At 40.8% G+C, this 24,783-nt stretch overlaps 3 protein-coding genes across 6 annotated transcripts; 2 read left to right on the top strand and 1 right to left on the bottom strand.

Moving 5' to 3' along the window:
- Positions 1-925: 925 nt before the first annotated feature.
- Positions 926-12,512, top strand: LOC147208811 (heterogeneous nuclear ribonucleoprotein U-like protein 1). Of its 3 annotated transcripts, none has more exons than XM_086100826.1 (14): positions 926-1,234; positions 1,684-1,963; positions 2,118-2,194; positions 2,285-2,527; positions 3,005-3,117; positions 4,060-4,326; positions 5,773-5,895; positions 5,976-6,077; positions 6,864-7,032; positions 7,101-7,331; positions 7,965-8,017; positions 8,354-8,385; positions 8,467-11,822; positions 11,895-12,512. In XM_086100826.1, the coding sequence occupies exons 1-13, from the start codon at positions 1,060-1,062 to the stop codon at positions 8,660-8,662; spliced, it is 2,061 nt and encodes a 686-aa protein (XP_085956952.1). In that variant the 5' UTR covers positions 926-1,059; the 3' UTR covers positions 8,663-11,822; positions 11,895-12,512. The 3 variants fall into 3 exon arrangements, with proteins under 3 accessions (XP_085956952.1, XP_085956935.1, XP_085956944.1); XM_086100809.1 differs by having other exon boundaries at positions 928-1,234; positions 6,888-7,032; XM_086100818.1 differs by lacking the exon at positions 7,965-8,017 and having other exon boundaries at positions 928-1,234.
- Positions 8,610-15,226, bottom strand: nudt22 (nudix (nucleoside diphosphate linked moiety X)-type motif 22). Of its 2 annotated transcripts, none has more exons than XM_086100837.1 (7): positions 15,071-15,226; positions 13,595-13,709; positions 11,930-12,383; positions 11,691-11,804; positions 10,214-10,311; positions 8,862-8,955; positions 8,610-8,793 (listed from the first exon to the last, which is right to left on the bottom strand). In XM_086100837.1, exons 2-7 carry the CDS (start codon positions 13,681-13,683, stop codon positions 8,689-8,691), a joined length of 954 nt encoding a protein of 317 aa, XP_085956963.1. In that variant the 5' UTR covers positions 13,684-13,709; positions 15,071-15,226; the 3' UTR covers positions 8,610-8,688. The 2 variants fall into 2 exon arrangements, with proteins under 2 accessions (XP_085956963.1, XP_085956973.1); XM_086100847.1 differs by having other exon boundaries at positions 15,067-15,173.
- Positions 15,227-15,601: 375 nt separating this feature from the next.
- On the top strand, positions 15,602-21,861 carry dnajc4 (DnaJ (Hsp40) homolog, subfamily C, member 4). Its single transcript, XM_086100859.1, has 8 exons — positions 15,602-15,677; positions 15,980-16,052; positions 16,478-16,593; positions 17,474-17,564; positions 18,149-18,339; positions 18,990-19,160; positions 20,043-20,129; positions 20,888-21,861. Exons 3-8 carry the CDS (start codon positions 16,502-16,504, stop codon positions 20,979-20,981), a joined length of 726 nt encoding a protein of 241 aa, XP_085956985.1. The 5' UTR covers positions 15,602-15,677; positions 15,980-16,052; positions 16,478-16,501; the 3' UTR covers positions 20,982-21,861.
- The last annotated feature ends 2,922 nt before the right edge of the window (positions 21,862-24,783 follow it).

Genomic DNA, 24,783 nt, shown 5'->3' with positions numbered 1-24,783 from the left:
CTTGCCTTATTGATTTGTAGAGAACATACAGCTGAAATTGACATGTCATTTGTTTGTGAACCCATCCAAAATGTGGCCTTTGTATATTTTAATTTGTCAGTATTGTATATACATTTTTACTGTAAACAGCACAGCATCCAGAGTAGCTTACTCGAGCTCCATTGGATTTATTTAGATCAGGGGTTGCCAACGTGGTGCCCGCGAGCACCAAGTAGCCCGTGAGGACCACACCAATAGCCCGCCAGTGCTAGAATTGTTATTTGGTAGTTGGAATTATGATTTAAGAATGCAAACACAGGCAGTATTGCGAGACATCTTTAAGATGATCAAAGCCTGAAAATCAAAATTAAGTATTAAAAATAACACATTCTAATATTAAATGTAATTTGTACAAATGTTATTTCAGACTTGTATCAATTTGGTAGCCCTTCACACAATCAAGACACATGAAGTAGCTCTCACTCTCAAAAAAGTTGGTGACCTCTGATTTAGATAATATTAATAAACTACTGGTCATCCCAACAAACTAGAATATCGTAGAAAAATTATATTTCGGTAGTTCAATTTCAAGAGGTGAACGTCATATTTATTCATGACACAGTGCAATTAATTATTAAATTTTTATTTAATCACGTCATGAAAGTGGAATATTACAGAATCATCAGTCAGAGTGAGCAGCATCAGAGTAAGCAGACACTAAATAAATGAGAAACAACAACAAAAATAAGAAAAAAATGGAATGCAGGTCTACTTTCAATATATCACATACTGTGTTTTTCATTCCAGCTTTAATTCACATCGACAAGACGTAGTTACTTTTATTGTCGCGTAGTGGCAGGAAACATTTGAAACGTGTAAAATCTGCAAGACGGGAGAGACGAGGAAGTAAGGTGGAGCTCGTGTCAGCCAATCAGGTGCCGAGGCTCCATATTGAACCATTGTTTTGGTGTAAGACTGAAATCTCCATCGTTTTGTTTTATTTTTGTTTTGTTTTGTTTTGACCACAAAAATAACACCAAAACGATAGAATTCCACCTCCACTTTTATATACTCGTAACCATGAAGTTATCGGACATCAAGAAGCTTAAAGTGGCTGAGCTGCGGTCGAGGCTTAACCAAGCCGGTTTGGACAGCCGGGGGCTGAAGGTAGAACTTGTGGAGCGTTTATGGTCTTTACTGGATAACAACGGCGGTCAAAGAGGGAACATACACGAACAGGACGTTCAACGACAAGGTAATTCGCTTCTCTTTAATTATTACACGGATTTATATGAAGTGCAGTTATGTGCTGATCGATACTGAAATATCGATGTCTCCGAAACCAAATTTTCACTTAATCGATTCCCGAATTAAGTTCTCAATACTTTTGATACTTCTGTAATTTGAGGTGATGTATATCAGTAACAGGAATACGCTGGTAACTAAACTTTTGAAATTGTGTCTCAATGGATAATAGGTTGTCAGTTCAGTCACTACTACAGTACTACCACCAACTGGTGTAAAAGTGAAGCTTGTATATTAGCTAACGCTTTGTCCTGATTTAAGAAAAGAGACAAATCAACCACTATTTTATTTTGTGAATATGCCGAAGAACACTGCATTTGGCACTGTATAGTGGCTCTGTGCACACACTTTTTCCTCCTCCTCCACCTTCACTTCAACCCTCTGCCCCACCTGTGCCAGGTATCACAAAGACCCCGGAAACAGTGGTGGCCTCCGCCTCCTCCTCCCTACTTTTGTCCACTTCCCACGCAGAGCCAGCCAGTGCCACGCTGCCATGTGCACCGGCGGACCGGACCCAAGACTTCTCCGACTCCTCCACGCAGACAGAATCTGAAGGCATCCCGAGGTGTCCGTTACCCAATGTTGATGACTGTCAAGCCGAGAAGATGGAGCTGGAACCGGCAGAGGAGGTGCGAGGGCGAGCGTTTTACGAGTTTAAAGAGGAGATACGATATAAAAGGTAATGGAGAGGATGAGCATGTGATTTAAAAAAGAGCACTTTTAGGAGGCGGGTGCCGCACTGTGACCTAGTGGTTAGCATGACTGTCTTGTAGTTATGAGATACTGGGTATTTTTATACAAGTGTGAATGAACATGTTGTTATTGTCCACCAGAGCCAAACTACCACAAGGTCCTTTGGAGGAAGATGAGGCAAAAGAGGAAGATGAAGATACACTCAAATTGCATTCATGTGGGTATTTACATGAATGCAATTTACACACATTTTCAACCTGCTTTTATGATAACATTGCCTCATTTATCCTATTCTATTTTCACTTAGACGACAGTCATCTGCACTTTCAAGTGGGCCCTGACGGCGCCTGCGGTCAGCCACGATTCTGGGACAGATTTCCTCTCCTGTGGTCTGGATGCAGGCTCACCCACGGTGTGTCGCAAGGCAGGGTGGGCTTCGAGGTGAGGCTTGAAAGGAGGTTATTGAGCTCTCAGTCGGATGGCTCAGAGAGCGACCAGGCCTACGGGATCCGAATAGGCTGGTCCTTGGTCCAGACATCCCTACTGCTGGGTAAGCATTTATCGTCAGAAATGTTGTGACCGTCAGTTTTAGTTTGTCACTCAAAAATAATCTGCACTACTTTTCAAAAGTTATTAGGTGACAATTTCAATTGTTTAATAATGCATAAACATAACAGATGAAATGAGACCAGTAATATTGATTCATGAAAGAAGCGAGGAAATGCATTGAAATCCTTGAATTTTATTAATAAAGTAGTAAAGGTGCATTTCCAATTGTCAAATATTCCATAGACAATTATCATGGGATCTGCAAATTAGGGAGAAACATTACTAAAATGACTTAACATGTCATATTATTACAGGATAGTACATTATCATAGTCGTTTCATATGTAAAGAATAACCTAGTTATGTTTGAAAAGAAGTTTCTTAACTCATGTGAAACATAGTACATGCAGTATTGAAATTGAGTTCGTTCAGACAGCAAATGACATACCAATTCTGAAACTTTTTTTTTCTGTCTTCAGGTGAAGATGCGCTTTCTTTCGCTTATGATGGACGTGCGAGAAAAGTGACATGTGGGAGAGAAGAAGAGTTTGGAGAGCCGTTTTGTGAAGGTGACATCATCGGCTGTTATGCTGTGAGTGACTTCAGCCTTGAAAATTTTCTTGCTCCACACATTTATGTGGGGTTTACGCATACCTATTTATAACATCTTGAGCGGTTTTTGAAAGGTGAGACTCCACACCTGACAAGTAAAATATGAGGTAGTGTGTGTTGACTGCTCTCAAATGACAACCAATTCAAACCAAGTTTTGCTTTTTGTTTTCTTTTTGTCTTTTGGTGTTAAACAAGCTTTGAAAGTATTCCCAACATCAACTGTCACAGAAAAAAACAGAAATACTAGCAGATATTTTTTTCATTACAAATCATATGAAAACAAGTGCTCCCTCTTGGAAAATTGTCCCTTTAGTCAAAAAAATGTATGTAAACATGATCCATAATAAATTAACATTTTAAATGCATTTGTTTTTAAGAGGGGTGGAATGGTGGATGACTGGTTGGCACACCTGCCTCACAATGCAGAGGTGCAGGGTTCGATTCCGGCTTGGGCCTTCCTTTGTGGAGTTTGCATGTTCTCCTCGTGCTTGCTTGGGTTTTCTCCAGGTATTCCGGTTTCCTCCCACATTCCAGAAATATGTATGGCAGGTTTATGGAACACTCTAAATTGTCACTAGATGTGTGTGAGCGCACATGGTTATTTGTCTATGTGGGCCCTGCGATTGGCTGGCAATCAGTTCAGGGTGTACCCCGCGTACTGCCCAAAGACAGCTGGGATAGGCTCCAGCACGCCCACGGCCTTCGTGAGGATAAGCGGTGTCGTGCCCCCTAATGTAGAGTTGTACAGGTGAGGTCAACTTGTTTTTTTCAAAATGAGAGGTTAGCAAAGTCTTTAAATATAGCAACCAAATCACAAAGTTGGCAACACTGACTCGACTATGATATTGATTAATCTCCCAGCCCGAGTATGAGGGTGTACTGTGCTTTAGTTTGCACTAATCCTGACTAATCTCATCCCCAGTCTTTCTCCACGGATGGCGGCGTTCAACTCTCCTTCCACAAAAATGGCCGTTTTCTGGGTGTGGCTTTTTCCCTGGAAGCCTCCGAGCTTGGAGGCTGTGCTCTGTTCCCTCATGTAATCTGTAAGAGCTGTGCAGTTCGCTTCCTTTTGGACCCCACGGCTCCCCCCTGGTATCCCGTTCCTCCGGGCTTCACCACACTGGCGGCACTCCCCGCCATGCTGAGGCATCGCCATGCGTCTGCGCCGAGCTCCAAAGCACAGAGTGAGGTGAATTTCTAGCACTAGATCACTAGAAAGCTTGCAGTGTACCCTTATTCGAAAATACAGTCTTCCTCCATCTTTTTCCGATTCGCAGATTATTATTTAAAAACTTCTTGAATTATATATCAATACTTACATCATTGACATTATGAAGAAATATTGATGTAATTATTTGGTAAACAATTTTTTTAAAATTAAAACACAATGTTTTATCATTTAGATTGTTCAAACTATGCATCTTTTGCTCAGATAAAAGCTTTGCACATCTTGGTATTTTCTCAGTCATCTTTATGATCTGGAATGACTTTCAGTTCACAGCTCTGCATCATCAGGCAATAATAGCTTGAATTTCTTTACCTCTTATTGTTTTGAGGCATTTGAATTTTAAGGTGTTTTGAAATTTTTGATTGGTACTCTATCTAAAAATGTTCAACACCCTGTTCAAATTTTGTGAAGTAAAGATGACGGTTGGTTTTTTTCTCAACAATTAATTGAATCTATACCCTGTATGACTGAATTCAAGAGACTAAAAAATTAGTTGAGATAATGTTTGCATCCGCAGGTATAGGCACACTTCTGCCTATTACTGGGGATGTGACTGTGATCAGAAGAAAGAAATCACACTCAAGCACATTTTAAATGTAAATCAGCATACAGCTGTCACCACTTACAGTTCCTCTGAATAATCTCAAATAAAGTCCAGATATTTTAGTAGGAGGCGGCCCGGTAGGCCGGTGGTTAGCACGTCGACTTCACAGTGCAGAGGTACCGGGTTCGATTCCAGCTCCGGCCTCCCTGTGTGGAGTTTGCATGTTCTCCCCGGGCCTGCGTGGGTTTTCTCCGGGTACTCCGGTTTCCTCCCACATTCCAAAAACATGCGTGGCAGGCTGATTGAACGCTCTAAATTGTCCCTAGGTGTGAATGTGAGCGCAGATGGTTGTTCGTCTCTGTGTGCCCTGCGATTGGCTGGCAACCGATTCAGGGTGTCCCCCGCCTACTGCCCGAAGACAGCTGGGATAGGCTCCAGCACCCCCCGCGACCCTAGTGAGGATCAAGCGGTTCGGAAAATGAATGGATGGATGGATATTTTAGTAGGTGTTTCCTGACCAACAGTGGTATATCTTTTTGTCCTCTCTTGAAAGTATTTCTTTTTTTTTTTTTAATCGCTGTCAAAAAGTTATTGGTCACATCACCGGTGGAAAAAGTTTGAAATGGTTTTTCTTAGTCCCATTTTATATGTATCGCGCATTTGTGGCATTTCAACAGGCGTGTGTAGATTTTTGTAACCACCAAACACACGCACATGTGGTGCTTGATGTTAAAGTGTTTTGAGATCATATTTTGTTTTAGACCATTCACAAAAACATTTGGAGGGCATCCATTACTTTCCTTATTTTGATTTTCACGGCAGGGCTCTGACCCTTGTCTGTACTTCCATCTGTGACTGTGTAGGTATTATTGATGGTGGGTCTCCCTGGTTCCGGCAAGAGTCACTGGGCCAGAGCTCACATTCAGCAGCACCCAGAAAAAAACTACAAGCTGCTGGGCACGGAGGAGCTTCTCTCGTGCATGATGGTCAGTGTAAAACCTTCACGTGGCACACCCATCACTAGCCTCCTTCAAGTGACTCAAACATGTATAATTGCACGTTTTAGAGCGGGGGTGCAAGGGAGCGCCGGCTACAGCAGGCAGCCCAGTGTCTGACCGAGTTAATCAAAATGGCCGCTCACACGCCAGGCAACTACATCCTGGACCAGGTAAGGTTTCAGTTCGTAACAGACGTGCAGGGGTTGGGTGCCAAAAATATGGCTCAGCAGATCTCCTTGCCCTCAAGTTCCAATACAACCTTTCGTGTTTATAATCATGAAAAAAAAAGTTACAATACTTTGTCTTCTCCTGTTTCTTTTTAGCTAACCTTTTTGGATGATAGATATTTGAAATTAATCCGTAGTCTATTTTCAAAGAAAGGTTTTATCACTATTTATTTAATTAGCTTCTCAGTTTTCTTTTTTAGCTGAGAACGTTTTTAGCTCTTGTATTAAATTGTTTGACATTTTGCACCTTAAAAAAGTAAAATAATTTAAAAACCTTGTTTTTAGTAATTATATTCAAATTTTTAATATTCTAAACACCCGCCTGTGAATAGATGTATATTTTCATTTAGTATTTACAAATTAAGGATATTGTATTATTTACTTGGATTTACTTTTGTTTGACTGTACTGTATTTATCCCAATACAGTACGGTCAAATGTTTATATTTGCTGAGAAAGCCTTCCACTGATCATGGATATAGTTCGTAATGGTTTTCTATTTTAAAAAATCTTATTTCTAGTAAAGCTTTGATTAATGTATTCATACTTGAAGCAGGATATTCAGTTCCATTCTGCAGTATTATTTATATACTGTATATTTACATTACATTTTCTCCTAAAAATGCATTTCGATTTGGTACCATCACAATAAATAATATCGGGAATATCACAGTGTCCATGTTCTTTTTGGAATATTGCAATATTCTCCTGTGTTTTCTTGTTTTCGCAGTGCAACACTCTCTTCTCTGCGCAGCGTTACAAGTTGCAGCTGTTCTCTGGCTTTGGACGCCGTGCAGCAGTGGTGCTTTTCCCCTCGGCGGATGAGTGGAAAAGACGACTGTCGGAGCGCCAAAAAGATGGCGAGAACATTCCCGAGACCGCTCTGCTCAAACTCCAAGGTGGGCCTGGATTTGCAGCAGTCCTGCCAAAACAGCTTTTCCTAAATTTTACCACTCCTTCCTTGTAGTCAGCTGCAGTCTTCCCGAGCAGCTCGGCGATGTCTTGGACGAATTACGCTATGTGGAGCTGGAGCGAGATGTGGCACAGACGCTGCTGCAGGAGTATAAAGATGAGGCCCGGCGGTTGCTGCCTCCTGTTACCAAACCGGAGAAACCGAAGAAGTATTTGCTGAAGAAAAGACCGCACGAGCATGGGCCTCCTCTACCACCTCACTGGATTAGGGGAAGTAGAATGAAAAGTACGTTTGAGAAATTATATATCGCCTGAGTAAAGTGCACTGTGCTAAAGCCAACTCAGAATGCAAAATAGCATAGACAAGCTAAAAAATTGTCCTGATGTTGTGGCAAATCAATTGATATTTAAACACAAACGGTGCAGCAACATGTCTGTACAAGACAAAACAGTGGACCCTTACTATTCATGGGAAAATTGGGACAAGGCCAGTCTACGAATAACAAAAATCGGCATATCATTTTTGGCCATTATAAATACATTGGTGGAGCAAACCTCCAATTCTTGGGCAAAAATAAATTTAAAAAACATTGAGGGCTAGGGGGGGTGGTTGTAAATAGGTGAATCTGTGGGTCTTCTGTTTGCATGCGCCTTGGCCACCAGGATGCAGTATAATACAGAAATGTGAATGTACACGAAGAAGACGCACAACTGCTTAGTAAGATGCAGTAATTTAATCATTCTTTGCAGAGGATAAAGAATCGATCTCTGGCATTGGGCCAAAACCTTGTCCAAAGTTGGCTAATTTCACGTTTATTTATTTTTTCCCCCAAATCAATACTGTCTCTGTCCCCTTGCTCTCTTTGACGATGCAACATTAGTGACTCAACACACGCCATTTTCTTGTGTTCCTAAAAAGTAATCGTTTTGGAGAATCGAGGATTCTGCCTGACGCCAGTGATACATACGCCTGTGAGTATTGTTATACAGTGGACCCCTGCATACTCGCGACTTGGTAGCAAAAAGTGGGGCTGGAACCGATTGGCATTTCCATTCATTTGAAAGGGGCCACTGTAAAAGCAATTTATACACCACTTCTTACCGAGAAGACTTGCAAACCACTTAAAATTGGTTCAAATTCAGAATCATAAAGTTTAAACTCTGCCTTAATATCAATCATAATCCTTCACTGAAGACATTTTCGAAGAGTGGATGGGAGTCATTGTAGCTGCAAAAAGGAAAACTTAAATACTCTTGTCCATAATGTATGTTTATGTTGTAAAGTTACATTTCTGCCTTTTCCTTAAGGCTGGAATAACATGCAGTGCTGGGGCCAACATGTAAGTACATATTAATTTAGAATCACCAGATTTAAAAAGCATGCAATCAGAACTGATTTTATGTTGTCCTACGTTTCACAGTGGACTGTGCCTTATCATGACCACGCCCTGTACTACGCCAGTGGCTATGAGGGCTACTGATGAACCAGATATGGAAAGGAAAGCACCAGTCACAATCAGCCAGTCAGACTGGATCAGTGTTGAAATATTTCAGGACAAAACTGTCATTTTTCTGATCATTGGGTTTTTAATTACACAATGTGGATTCAAAGCTTGAATGCTCCTAAATAAGATTTTATCAAATCACAACCGTTCAGGCTTCACTGTCTGGAAAAGCAGCACAGCTCCCTTAGCGGAGGGACACATCTCCTGCCACATAGGGCTGCTTCCGTCCAGCCGCAACGTCTCCTGTTTGGAATATGTAAACGTAGTCAATATGGTTTTTTGTGCATCTTTTTTTAAAAATAATTTCTCACCGCTCGGCTGAGGAACACGATGTCTGTGGACTCGTTGGCCTCTGCTCCTCCCTTCCAGTATAACTCTCGGATTTTGTCGGATGACAGCGAACAACTCAGGACACAAAGACAAACGTGAAACTTTTATTCTGCCAGATCTCGGGACAAAATGCTTGAGAGGACAGAGAACACTGGGATGGTGGACATTCTCCACCTCTGACTAGAAAATTTTGCAACGCCGCTTAAAAATCTGATGTTACACAACAACATGGGAAAATCTGCTGTACTAACTTGAACATTTATTCATTTTTCATACAACATTAACGTGTGCCTTATGTCACTTGTCAAGACAGTGCACCAACTTTGTTGAATGCACTCAGCTCACAAGTGACCAGCCAAGAAAACAAATAATTTCAATGAATTGAATTACTGGGAACCTGGTTATGATTCCCAACCCTATAAGCTGCTGTTAAAAAGTTGCCTATTTTCCAGAACAAAAAGTCTTAATGTTACACAACCAAATTGAGACTTGTTTTTGGAGAAAACATGCTTAGGCAGTGATCCCTCACTTATTGCGGTTAATGCGGCCCGGGACCCTGCCGCAATAAGTTAAAACCCGCAAAGGAGGGTTGGCTCCCCACCTAGGAATGTTTGTGTAAGTGTACGTGGGTAGCAGCGATTATACTTTACATATGTGAGACAAAGACTACAGCAGTACAAGAGACTTGAAGAGACTTGTGTTGGTGGCGTAGCTCTCCCTTTAAGCGCTGACAGTGTAGCCACCGTTAGCCTCCAGCTAGCTCCAGGCCAGCTATCCCCGCGCAGCCAATGTGTTTATGATAAGACAATTAATCGGTATTGATGAGGAGAGGCAGGCGAACGAGTTAACAGCGTGAGGAGACACAAGGGAAGGTGCTGGGCGGGCTGCGAAAATGCACAGACAATTAGCTCACGGGATAAATCCACTCGTGCTGTCATTGGTCGACGTCGTGCCGGGAACCAATCATGCGTACAGGCATGTACAAAACCTCTGAGGCCTTTGGCATTTTTTTCTGAATACAGTATCGGTACTTTGGGGGAAAAAATGCGATCCACTGAAGCCGCAATAAATGAAGCGTGATATAGCGAGGGATCACTGTATATAAAAATAGGGTTGTGGTTCCCCCCCTCCAATAATAAAATGTGTCATCTGTACAACAACAACGAACCTGAAAAAGACATCATCTTACACGAATAATTTATTTTCCTACATTTCCAAGAGTTGGAATATCATGAACACGCTCCCACAGACTTGTCCTGGACAGACATTTCCGACTGCCTAGTTTTCTGTAATGTGGCAAAAAAAAAAAAATCATCCTCAAATGAGAGTATACCTGATGTAGAACTCAGCACTTGGTCTTCCGGCACTCGTGTGATTCAAGATCATGCCCATCAGCAGTGGTTCTCCAAGAGAACTCAAAGGAATGTTAACCTGCTGGCAAATGCTTATTAGTAAAAATAAAGAGAACATAAAGGGAAAGAGCAATAAGTCTGTATCAATAACATCTCCCACCAGATTTCTCATTTTAAATATTTTTCCCTTAAATTCATAGAAAAAGCAAATGACAGTGATATTATTCAAAGGCACGCCACCCCAATTCTGGAATTTACTTTAGTTCTGATAACACCCCACCCACCCCAACTTTTATCCTAGCATTCACTAGAATCATCTTACACAGAAATAATATAAATGCTTTTTATTCAACGGTAATGTGAAAGTAAGTGCCTCCTATTTCGTCCAAATGTGTGGAAGGGTGATACTTCATACATTTATTCAAATAAATGACATAACTAAACAGGCAGTCCAAGTTTATGGCTCGGCCATCCGTGTTTCTGTTTGGTCAAACTCTCCAGGCTCCCTCCAGATCTCTTTCGATCTTTTCTCATGTAAACTTGCACAGGTGAGGCTAAGTGACCTTGCTTCGGATCAAAAGTCTCCAAAACCTAAACATTTTTATTGCTAAAATGACATGCAAGTCTGCCAAAAAGTGTTTCTGTGAATTGCATCCTCCATTTGCCAAAGAAATGCAATGTTTTTAAATGTGTGTGTGTGTGTGGATATAAAATACTGAAACGATTGCTTAGAGTGCATCATTAGTGGGTTCCGACTGAAATGTATACGTTTGTATTTTGTAATATTTGAAAGAGTTTCACACTGTGGTTCGATAAAACAAGTTCCAGCTTCAAATAATCTCAGTAATTTACCACGAGTGAGACAAGAACAGTCGGAACAAAAAAAGGCCTTTGTTCAAAATGAGCTGATTCTGATCATTTTTTTCTGTGTCTTTGTGATTGATGCTTCTTTGACAAAGTACAGGGTGTCCATAAAGTCTCTTTACCATTTCAAAAATTTATTAAAAATGCAATTGATTAGATATTTTATTCAGATTTATTCTATTGTATTCAGCGTTTATTAATGGGTTTTTTACTTCTTTTAATAAAGATATCATGTATCGAACAAAGATAAAGGACATTACTGACCTAAAGCAAAGGATTACTGATGCCATTGCCACAATTGATGAGGCTATGCCTGTCTTGATGTGGTTCGTGCAACTAATGGTGCCCATGTAGAAGTGTATTAATAGAAGGTTAAAAAAAACTTTGATAAATGCTGAATACAATATAACAAATCTGAATAAAATATCTAATCAATTGCATTTTTAATAAATTTTTGAAATGGTAAAGAGACTTTATGGACACCCTGTATTTGAAAGACAGGTTGGAAAAAGTCACTCAATAAAATGACCATAGAATGATCGTCTCTACACACCAGCCCGAGTCCTACATCTTTGGACTGGAAAAAAGACCCACCTCATCTCTAATCTCAGCACAAATAGACGAGAAAAGCTCGGCGGCGACAGCCTCCGAATTCTTTTCCAGCAGGTTCACGTCAATCTTGGCCTCACCAAGACGCTCGCACGCCACCTGAGGACAACCAAAATTGTAAAACCCATCAAAAACGACTGTTTAAAAATCTGTGATAACACTTTATTTGACATATTCCATCTCCGTTAGATTTGGCTTGTACCAGTGAAAAGGCTTCCCCTCACCTTTGGTTCCGGGTGTCCACCGGGAAGGTCCAGTTTCCCACCTGCCTCAGCCACCTCCTGGCTCCTCCTGATGAACACCACCTGTCCATCGCTCGTGCACACAACGGCACCCACTCCTAAAGGCTGGGCCAGCAGCGCCTGGCTGCTGCCAAACTCGGCCTCCCCACGTTTGTGGAGCTCCGCTGCACGGGATGACCAGTTGGTGCCCAGGTAGTCTTTATACGAAGTGAGGCCCACCCTCAGAGTGAGCAGTGGTGCACTTGCTGGACTGTGTCTAGAGTCTAGGTTTTGGAATGATGGAGTGCAGGATGAGAGCTGAGCAGTAGGCAGTGCGACGTGGAAAGAGTGCAGGCGGAATTTGGCGCCATCAAAAAGCCACGGCTCCTTGGACACCCGCGCTGTCCACACCTCCTCGATGTGACGTTGGAGAGCGGCGTCTGTCTGACGGTTGTACCTTAGGGCAGGGGTCGGTCACCCAAAATGTTTAAAGAGCCATATAGGATAAAAAATACATTAAAAAAAATATATGTCTGGAGCCGCAAAAAAATAAAAGCCTTCAATAAAACTTACAATGAAGGAAACACATGCTGTATGTACGTAGGAGACTGGACTGTCTCAGAATTGTTTGTGATTCGTTCCTTTGTTGTGTGTTCACAAACACCCCCATTGAATTTATTTTGTGATTTCCTCGCTTGATTTTTTTGTTTTGGTGTATTATTTTCGCTTTCTTAGTGTCAGTGAAATGATCATTAATTTCCGTTTTTCGGAGGCTGTCTTTGAACGCCTCTCGAGTCGAACGAGAAGAGAGAAGGCACGGAGTCAGACACAGATGTGTCTGTCAAGACTGTTAAAAGCATAAAGTGTATGTTTAAAAAAACAGCTCTCCTTTTTCGGAGCTGCAACACATGTGTGTGTGTGTATGTGTATATATATAATATATATATATATACTGTATTTATTTATTAATTAGCTATAGGGCGGCCCGGTAGTCCAGCGGTTAGCACGTCGACTTCACAGTGCAGAGGTACCGGGTTCAATTCCAGCTCCGGCCTCCCTGTGTGGAGTTTGCATGTTCTCCCCGGGCCTCCGTGGGTTTTCTCCGGGCACTCCGGTTTCCTCCCACAAAAAAAATGCATGGCAGGCTGATTGAACACGCTAAATTGTCCCGAAGGTGTGAGTGTGAGTGCGCATGGTTGTTCGTCTCTGTGTGCCCTGCGATTGGCTGGCAACCGGTTTAGGGTGTCCCCCGCCTACTGCCCGAAGACGGCTGGGATAGGCTCCAGCACCTCCCGCGACCCTCGTGAGGATTAAGCGGTTCGGGAAATGAATATTAGAGCTATATTAGCCTACTATCAAAATATTTTTTCATTTTCAAACATTTTTTACAAAGCTCAAGGGAGCCACTAGATTTCGCTAAAGAGCCGCGTGTTGCCGACCCCCGCCTTAGGGTAATAATTCATGGTGGGGGGCGGGGGGTTGTTTTGTTTGTTTTTATAAGATCACATCCGACTTTATTACTTAAATTCTGATATTTCTTCCATGAATGACAACACATCTGTAGCTGCTCCTACACAGTATTTTGGCTACAATTATTTTTTTCCCCCATGTCACGTCTGTGGATCCGAACACTACTGACCTCGATGAAGTTGTGCTTGATGACCCTACCTTTCAGACAGCTCCACCTGCACTTGGGACTGCCGCAGACCTCGCCAGGCTGCGCAGTGCAGTAACAAAGAAACCTCAGGGTCTGTCATCCAGCCGTTCTTGTCCACTTTTTCTCCTGAGGGACGGTTATTTGTTTTTAATCGAGATGGTTAAGTACTGATACCTCAGTATCGAGCCAATACCCGCCTTATAATAAGCCATCGGGTTCTCATGAAAGCTGCCGATACTTAACGATAAAAAAAATTTAAGAATCGTCTGTATGACGTTGTCAGAAGCCATCAACAATGAAATTAAAGCAAAGCCGATGCTGCCGATACTTAACGATAAAAAAATTGTAAGATTCGTCTGTATGACATTGTCAGAAGCGTTGTTGATTTCAGAAACAATGAAATCAAAACAAAGGCGATGGGGACAAAATTCACCTCTGTCAGTCACAATTCACAATTTTGAATGCTCGATACAAACACAGAAGTTTGTCCTTTGAGTGGCTCTCATTACACCACACAGGGATCCAAACGTAAAACACGCACTGATAATAGTGTTTAGGGTGACCTTTTTGACACTCGGCCTGACCTCAAAACCCTCGCACTAAAAGATGGCTTATCACTTGACTATACAGTATTTAAAGCATGCATCCCCTGTGTGCATTGAAAAATAATAGGTCTTTTCAAGTCTTACGAGACAAATAAATAACATCAGAATCAGAATTATCTTTATTGGCCAAGTATGTTGAACACACAATGAATTTGTCTCCGGTATAACACGCTGCATTAGCATCATCATAAACAAGGACATGACAAATAAGTATGGAAAAATTAAGTATGGAATAACGAAAGTGAACCGTAGTGCGGTGGTACCACCCCGTGATAACTGTGAGACAATGTGCAAAGTATCAAGCAGAGCTAAAGTGATCAGTGGTAGAATATAATACTATAACAGTTGTACAGTTGGTGCAGAAAATCATTGAACCATTTTAAAGTGACCAGTAGCAGTATTTGTAGGACAAGAATTGTGCAGATGTCCTTTAATTGTTTTGATATTTTGAGTAGACATGCATGCGAATTTTGATAATGGTTAGTTGTAGTTTAATGTCATCAACCAACGTTAAGCTTTTTTACTTTAAGCCTTTTAGTCTGTCCCTTTTTTTGATGAATTTACAAAAAAAAAAGGCGGACGCTGAAAATTAGAATGTAAAACGTGGGAACATCAAGGCAATCGTGGACTTTTGCCCATCCTAATAGTGCTTTCAGCGAGTTAGGGATGGATACCCTCTGTTTTAAACCGCGAAGGTAGCGACAGTCCATTCATAATAAATCAGTGGATTAAATGACTCCGTAATGCACCAACAACGAAACATCGATAAATGTTCAGAATGAGCAAGCCAAGCTACCGAGCAACCTAAAATGTGTTTAATGCTAGCCTGCAAGCTAAACTGTCACTTGGTGGACTTAAATTGGATATAGTTTACTTACGTACATTATATTTGGGTCGTCCGGTGCTGTCAAGCAGTGTACTCGTACTCCCTTGTTGTCAAAGTCAAAACCCACTTTCTGCTTCTTGTCCAGTGATGCCATTGGCTCACGGAGCCGCACGTGACCCAAACCCAACGACCAAAAAACAAACTAACAAACAACACAATCAATTGTTCTGACCACCGATGTGATAAATGCATTTTTTCTATGACCATTACATTAAAAAAAAATCTTTACTCAAGCAAGTTAATCACGTTCGCCGAAAACCCCATGCGGGAGGTGTGGTTACGGACCCTAAAAAAAATGTGAATGAGTCAAGTTGCCAAGATTCAAACCAGTGTTCACTTAACACACAAAACGAATAGTTAAGATGATACGGTTAAGATGTTAAAGCTGTGCGTGCATGTGAATATTTTACATGTGATTTTGTTGATAATTTCATATAGTGAACGTTAATATTAATTGTTAACTTTGGATTTCTTGTTCTGAGTACGCTAATGGATATTTTATTGTGAAAATACACATTTCCGAATTCCGGGTGTGAAATCCCTGATTTGAGTTTATGCAACTCTACCAAGAAGAACATTGGGTTATGAACCTCAGTCATTTCGGTATACCCTTTTCTGCTTCAATTACCGCGCATTTATTAAAACTTTAAAGTAATTCCTTGTCTTATCCCACTCGTATTTACTCACAACGCTTGGTGGCTTGTCATTTTCGAATGTTAGCATGTTATGAACAGCACAGAAGGGTGAGCGAATCCTTGCAGCTAACACTAGCTTGAGTGGTGAGACAAAAAAGGTCGTGGTACTAAGACCGTGGTAAAAGATTCACAATTTATTAACAATCTTAAATATATATATATTTTTTGCTAGTCACTTTTGCTGTTTAACGGCATTGTTGTGGTCCTCAGGCGTCATCACACGTCATCGAATGAGGGGCAGTTGCTGACGTCATCAGTTTGTGCTTTTCCCATGTGACTGAAGGTACTGTACTTTAGAAAAAGAATAAGTTACTCAAGATCAATTACTTAAACGTTAAATTAAACCAAATTAACAACAAAAAAAGCGATCAACTGTAACTATATGCACAGTTGGACATTTAATTCATTGATTCTTTTGTGTACAACTATAGAGAACCTGTGTACACTTTAAGAATCACTGCATAAGACTATCCAAGTGTGTTTAATGTTTTAGTCAGTGGATATATATATTTTGTTGTTCTATTTCTTCCTTTCATAACTTTGCTGCTGTGAATTGGGAATTTCTCCATTGCGAGACGAATAAAGGTTTTCTTATATACTTGGGTAAATATCTACAGTTGAATGTTTTCATACATGTTTCATGACAGTTTCAGCCTAGTTGTGACATGAGCAATGGAGCAGTTAACCCATGTACTTTGGTTTGCAAAGGCATTACGGCGGTTGTCTTTGGCCATGCAGCTAAAGGCGCAGCTGCGTCTCTGCCAGAGTTGCCTTGTGTGCTACAAGAGTGGACTGCGTCTGTTATCCTGGAGTGCTGCACAAAGGTAATCTATAAATAAAACCTCTGTGCTCCACCTTTTTGGTCAACATGCTCTTTGCTTTGGATACACACATGTTATGTAAGCAACAGGGGACAGCCGCAAAGTCAAAAGATGCCCCACCCTGCGCATGAGCTGTTGGTGCTCACATCCTAATGCATGAACCCAGTACTACATCATGAAACTGTTTCATTTGTGAGGGCCTGTCACTGTACTCACGTGTAATGTCACACCTGCCAACAACATAAATTTTAGCGCTGTATCATCCATTTTGCCTTTACACTTCATGTACAAAATATAGAAATGCTAAGTATTAACACATTGTGTATATTCTTCAACTGGAGTCAAGCCGTTTACTGCCACAGACGAATATATTCATCAAGTACATTTTTCAACAAATTAGTGTTTGTAAAACACTAATTACTACCAGATCCCTGTAGCTGGCAGCATTGCATCTCTTTGGATTTGAGGTCAGCGCAGCTTTTGAGCCAACTGTACTGGCAAACATCCATCCATTAATTTTCTGTGACGCTTGTCCTCATTAGAGTAACGGGCGAGATGCAGCGCCGCTGACTTTGACCGAGAGAAGCAGGGTTACACCCTTGGCTGGTCAACAGCCCATCCTAGGCCCATATAGACAAACAAACATTCAAGATCACATTCACAACTCTGGACAATTTAGAGTCTTCAGTGAAGCTCACGTGTATATTTTGGGGAATTGGGTGGAAGCCCAGGACCACTCGACTGTGACGTGGATGTGCGAACCGCTAGCCTGCCATGCTGCCCAATAGCAAACACACAATGTGTCATGTTAATCCAACACTATTTATGTTCATCAATTGTGTTTTTATCCTGTGCTGTGCTCTGTGTTCTCCTGTCAAATCAGAAAAGGTGCCAACTACTATGACCTGCTGGGAGTCAAATCTGATGCAACCCTGGAGGAAATTAAAAATGCATTTTTTGACAAATCTAAAAAGGTAATCCTGTTTTTGTTTTTTTCTTACAAAATGGTATACAGTTTTTTAAACAAAGAAAACTGTTTTATATTTTGCATTTATAATAATCTGATGTTGATGTGCCAAAATGCTATCACATTGTATCCTGTAACTAATCCAGAAAAAATCAAATTGGCCTAGAAATATTCTACTTGTATATCGAAGATATCACTTTTTTTCTTGACAATAATGAACTACCCTCGTAATATTCCACTTTTAATCTAAAAAATATCCTGCTTTCATCACTGACTATTACAACTTTATTTTTGACTGTCATATAGAAATTATATGAATTAAATCTTGAACTATAAATCTTTTTAACATTCCATTTCGTTTTCTTCAAATTAGGACTTTATTCTTGAAGACGTACATCTTTTGATCTCGTGACAGGTTTTTTTTCTTTTTAAGGAGTCTGGTGAAAATGTCTTACCACAAGATGGCAGTCATACTCTAGCGTCAAGAAGTGTATTTCTCAGCCAGGGCTCGTAGTATAAACCAAAACCTTGAATGCTTGACATATACCATCTATATTTCTAGTATGTACTGACCGCGATGATAATGTGCAGCTGCACCCAGACAGTGACCCCTCCAACCCAGCACTGCACAGCCAGTTTGTGGAGCTGAACGAGGCCTACTGCGTGCTGAGCAAGGAGCTCAGCAGGAAGGAGTATGATGTCAAAATCAGACGTTTCTATAGCAGTGGAGGAAAAGACCCTGCCTCCAGCTCAGCCTTTAGTCATAACAGCTATGGGACCAGGTGATGCCATTTTGTTGTTACAAATAGTTTTTCCAAGGACCCCCCTCATGATCTCAATGCTAACCAAACATCTCTACCAATATGTACCACTAAATGCCACAGGAATTAAAAAGTTCCACTATATCACGTGGAATACAGTAGGCGTTATGTTAAGAAAACGTAAAAAAATTAAAAAAAAGACGTGCAATGTTCAACATGAAGTTGTTTTTGGAAGACAAGAATGCTCTTTACGCGAATTAAGATGTACTTTGTCAGGATTAAAAAGTCCTATTCTTCGAGTATAAAGTCATGACTGTATGTTTTACGAAAAAGTTGTAATATGATATCAAAGTCATAATTTGAATTAAACCTAATAGCAACACCAAGATAATGTATATTTATTTGGAGTAGCCTTATAGCCAGTCCGGAGTAATTTTGGTTCGAACAAGGCTTTCATAAATATTTTGTGATGTTCTCTTTCCCCTCAGGACATGTTGCAATACGATTTTTTTTAATCCCCGGAATCCGACAACAGCATACAGTACTGCATTACTCAGCGTTCTGACTGTAAACTCCAACAGACTGAAACCGTCACGCCCCGATTGTATTCACAATTTCAAACAAGCTTGTCATCACAATGCCCATTCTCCGTTGTTTACCTTTTATCACAGTGACACGACGGTGCAGGACAACGCACGTTACTGGGAGCAAATGTATCGGTCCCACACCCAGGAGATGTCCACGGAGGAAAGGGAGAGGAGGCGCAGGAGGAACTTCCACTTGGTTGGCTACTGCTTCCTCACCATGGCTCTCGGTATCGGAGCACACTTTGTCTTCTTCAGGTGAAACTCCCGGTTGTTTTTGATTTCATTTCATGGGCTGTCTGCCCTGCGATCACAGGTGGAAAATCCAACCTTTCCCATCATATTTTTAAAAATTAGCCATAAAAATTGTAATAACCACAAGCAGGGGTAATAGTGTGATATAGTGTTTGATTATTAGGCTTGTCACACCGAACATATCAGGTCAGGGACACAAATTGTAAGTGCCTCACCCTCTCGTCAAATGACTTGTCCATCATCAAACAGTTCAGTATCTGGCTTTCCTAAAATCAAAAGATTAAAGCTATTGGTGTTTCATTTTAACCCTTTCATGCACAAATAATGATAAGCTACATCAGGATTTTTTTTCTCAAGTGTTCTAATTAGTCTTTAGGCATGAAAAAAAATAATGAAGGTGGATGGCAACACACATAAGGGTCCATTGTAGTGGTAGATGCACAACTGTGACATTAAGATTTATTAACATAAGATCAAACAACATTTGAATAGCTGTCCACTCGAGTAACTGCTGTCCCTGTTAAATGCCATTAAATCTGTTTGGTTTGGATGGTGTTCCCTTAATGTGAACCGAATCATGAAGTTAAAAACTAAGATGCTGTGATTTTGGCGCAGGGTCCGTTACACCCCTGTCAATTATACATTTATGTAGTTTCGTCATAAGCGGACCGCTGAGGGTTACCATAGCTCCACTGTGGTTTGCAGTGAAACAAGTTTGATACCCCGGCTTAGATGATCCCAGATGTTCCCAACTATTTTCACAAAAGTCAGCATCTTGATGGGATGGAACCTTCCTGAATGTCCTGGGTTTGTATCATTAGAATTTCTGCTGATCTTGGAGATTTTTGAAGAACGTGTCAGCTTGACTTTAGTGAACTGTTGCAGGAAGCTGGAAGAGGTTCACAACAACTTCATGGACGAAAAGGATCGAGTCATCACGGAAATTTACAACGAATCCAAAGAGAGGGCCAGGTTGGTCACGCCTTCCTTTTTAAACTCATTTGAGTTTTTGTCTTCAGGGTATGCTTTTCAGATCTGTCTCCTACTTGACAATATTTGTCGCTTTGCTTTGCTCACACCGCCCACAAATGATTTTTTTTTTCTCCTGAGGATCAGTTATGGGCACATGTCACACACATATTGCTAAGCTAATGAGAAGCCCGCAATTCATATGTGGAAAAATGTTGAGTGTTGCATATTGGGTATTTAAAATCACTACATAGCTTTGCCTTCAAGTCATCCAGCTAAATGCCAACACATCATAGTGATCATCACAGAAGGGCTAATGAATAGCATCAGTGTCACGGCAATTATAAACCGTTGAACGCCTGTAGGCGCAACACATGTAGACAGGCAGTAATATTAAATACTCACAGGCACATATTCTTTCTGGAACCGACGCCATGCACAGCATAGTCATATGTCTGTATAAAGTTGCCATGAACAAGGACTCTCAAAAATTGTCTAATTTCTTTATATTGTATGTAATTTTGCATTGCTGTATGTTTCATGAGATACACTATTCGCGAAAACAAATCACAAACGTTTTTTTGGGGGTGGGTGCTGCTGGAACAGATTAATGGCATTTCCATTCATTTCAATGGGGAAAGATGATTTGAGATTTTAAAGGTTTTAGTGATAAGCATTGTCATGAAATGAATGAAAGTAGTATCTGAAGAATCAAATTGTCTATAATTCATTTTGTGTTTTCTTTCCTTTTTTTATTACAGGGTAAACGGTTTCAAGAAACAGACAGAAATCTTGCGGCAGAAACATGCAGAGTTTTTGGAGAAATATAAAACACGCAACGGTGGAGAGAAATAGGAAACTTCACTCAGCTGGGAGTTTGATTTTAGACTTTTATTTAAAATTTGGCCTTCACTTAAAAGTGGGTTTTTTCCCCCCATAAAGAGGAGCCAGACTGGACTGACTTGAATGGCCATCATCAACGTGGACGCTAACTGATATTCATCATTGATGATGTCACGAAAAAGGACGGCGTTCGACAAATACTCGGAGCAAAAATGGAACAAAAATCACGAAACTGAGTGGCAAAATAGACCGACTATTGTACTAACGACAAAAGTGTATCATTAAATTGGTTACGTCCGGTTCAACACACGTCATTCGCCTTTTGGTAGGCAGAGTGTCATTTGACTTCATTTCCTTCTCGTGTGTGTGGCGTGATGTGAGTTTGAATCATTGGTGGTTACACCCTTGCCTCTCAGAAGACAGGAACCTGTGTGCTGTTTCTTCTTGTTATGTGGCGAACCGCAGGGATGTCTCATGGTTGCTGTCTTAAAGGACAATTAAAGAGCACAGGATGTCCCAACTAGTGATGGGAATTCCGGCTCCTTTTAGAGAGTCGGCTCTTTTGGCTCGGCTCCCTAAAAAGAGCCGGCCCTTTCGGCTCCCAAATGGCTCCTCAGTTTTTTTGTTGCTTAAATTAATTTACTACCAAAAATAATGTAATATTATGTGTAAAATGAATTACTAATGCAAAAAATAGACAGTATTTCAAATATTTATGATTTATATTATACTGTTAAGTGTTACTTCCACTAAATGCGGAACGTCACGTGACCAAACCCGGAAAACAACGAAGCAGACTGCTTGTGCAAGCTGACAATAATAAAATTTTAGCAAGTTCAAATGATCATGTCGTCAACCCGTAATGAAAATAAACTTGCCAAGCAGAATTTGACTTTTGTTGTTGAGTGACGATGTATGCCACTGGCATTATGACTAAATGTTTGGTACTATTTTGTGTGGAGGGATACCGTATTATGGGGTGTATATAAATAAAGGGGGTGGAGCTTCCCTGCAGTTCGCTTCTGGCAGTGACGATGCACTGAGGCACGTCGGGTGTTCAGCGACTCAGTGGTAGCGACCACAGAAAAATAAGAAACGTCTCCAGTCTTGTGCCTTGAACCGAGTGTAGTCACCAGCAATGATGCCTACACATGAACAGCGAGAGACTTCCGCAGCAGAAGGTTCAACATTTGTACAAATATCTTTTTATTTTGCTTGTCTGATACTGCACTGAGAAAGTGCTTTTGATGGCAAAATTATAATGAATTCAAAACTCAGAAATATTCATAAATATAATATTTTATAGTTTAATCTCAATTAATTTTATACATGATATTCGCCATTCACTGCACCCCACCAGCGGTACACATATGCTGTTCAAGTGTGAGATGCCTAAACTTGTCCAACTGATGCGTTAGCATTTCTTTACCTCATGGCATGGTCATTTTTTTTCATGATACAACATACCTTAATGGAGACTTCTTTCTTCTTACTTTTTTCTTTTCTGATTGATATAAAAATGATTTATTAGATATAAACACATAACGGAGTAGGACTAGATAAGTTTTTTACTTCTTCCTACTCCCTTGAACATAATAACTGTTGAATGAAGATTGATTTCTTTCTTTTTACTTTTTTTTTATCTACCTTATTTTCTGTCAAATTATTACTGTATATATGTTTTATGTTCAATAAACAAACAAACAAACAAATACCTATAATTTTTGCACAATATTTTGTGGACCCCCAAAACTGCGGTTCACAGACCACCTAGAGCATGGTGACCCAAGTTTGAGAACCACTGCTTGACAGAATGTTTTCTTGTGTTTTTATGTCACCAGCAGGCCCGGAGCTGATGTACAAGATAATGTTCTCCTCCCCACACAGCATACACACACTTACCCACCCTCATGTATGCTGTGATAACCCAAACACACCACCGTGATGGCGACTCCACTGTGACACACACACACTCACACACACTTATAATTGATATTGAAGGGTGTCAAATCATATTTCAGCACCACACATTCCTCTACGCCATCATACAGGAAAAATGATAAATATCTCAGTATCGCAGGTAAATTAGTGACTTGGTTTATTAAGGCCATGCAGCCTCTTAATAAACCAAGTCGTGGTTAGCATGTATGCCTTACAATTGAGAGATCCTGGATTTGAATCTCCGCTTTCTCTTGTATTCCTTCCTGCTTCCTTCCTACAGTCCCAAAATAGGAGCATTACCTTCATTGAAGACTCGTTATCCTTTTATCCATCCATCCATCCATTTTCCGAACCGCTTGATCCCCACTAGGGTCGCGGGGGGTGCTGGAGCCTATCCCAGCCGTCTTCGGGCAGTAGGCGGGGGACACCCTAAATCGGTTGCCAGCCAATCGCAGGGCACACAGAGACAAACAACCATCCACGCTCACAATCACACCTAGGGACAATTTAGAGCGTTCAATCAGCCTGCCACGCATGTTTTTGGAATGTGGGAGGAAACCGGAGTACCCGGAGAAAACCCACGCAGGCCCGGGGAGAACATGCAAACTCCACACAGTGAGGCCGGAGCTGGAATTGAACCCGGTACCCCTGCACTGTGAAGTCGACGTGCTAACCACTGGACTACCGGGCCTCGTTATCCTTTTAGTAGTATCTAAATGCTTGTTTGTACCCTTTGATTGGCTGGTGACCCCACCCCCCTTGCCCAAAGGCTGCTGTGATAGGCTCCAGCTCACTGGCCACCCTAATGAGGACAAGCGCTACAGAAAATGGATGGTTGGTTTTATTAAGGTCGCAACCGACCATGAAACGTAAAGCTCTTCAGTGAGCCATAAAGCCAGCTGCTTTCCCTTTATTTATGCCTTTGGATTCTTGAGCTTGATATAATGGTGTTTAGTTTTATTTGAAACTCTAGGCAAATTAACGTCAGGCCGATTAAGCTTACCCTACAAATTACACCATTCATCTCTTTGTGAATCACATCCAATAAAGCTTTTTATAGGGTGGCTCTGGTATTGCAGTCTATAGCCACCTGAGGCGAGAGCTGACATTTTCATAAAATTCATTATGTAATTGTAGGAAGTAATGTCATGCTGAATTTCAGAGCTCAAATTTGTCTTCGCTCAATTGGCCTCAGAGGTAGTCAGTCACATTTTTCTACAATGAAAGGGTTACTTGAAATGCTCAGTTTGGCGCCATTCACTGTCTGGGTTATAGTTTATGGTCAGTTTAAGTTAACGGTCAATGATTTTCTTGGGGGTGAAAGTGGACAATTTAAAGGGTTTATGTCAATCATGTGAAACATTCATGTGTTGCCATTAATTCACTTTTTAAATCAGGTAAATATAAAGGTGCCCTGAGATAGGAGTTTAGTTGGTTCCTTGACCATATCTGAAATTCACAGCTTAAAAAAACACTCAATTTTTCTTTGTATGAGGAAAACCGTCTCAGAATATCCACTTAATAAAACTTATAGCAATAACATATACAGAAAGTCAAGAATGAAACAGTTTGTGCATTATGAATTCATTGCGACTCTTTCTGATGTTTGCAATTGCCCACCAAGGGGCAATATCATACAGTCATGAAGACACAAGTGAAGACTTTTACCACTACTAAGTGACTCAATAACCTTAACATTCTTTGTTTTTGTTTTTTTTTTGCAGAAGATAAAGAATATATGCCTGTAAGTACTGTTATGTTGGTTACGTTCCAATTATCTGTTGCTTGTAGAGTTATTTTAAATGAAATTCATTAGTCTATCTATGGCACAGGTGTCAAACTCAAGTCCGGGGGACCAGACCTGGGCCGCCAC

This window comes from Hippocampus guttulatus, chromosome 2, assembly GCF_054856545.1.
Source record: "Hippocampus guttulatus isolate MCC_2025c chromosome 2, RoL_Hgut_1.0, whole genome shotgun sequence".
Classification (NCBI taxonomy): Eukaryota; Metazoa; Chordata; class Actinopteri; order Syngnathiformes; family Syngnathidae; genus Hippocampus; species Hippocampus guttulatus.
This window is presented reverse-complemented; position numbering and strand designations above follow the sequence as displayed.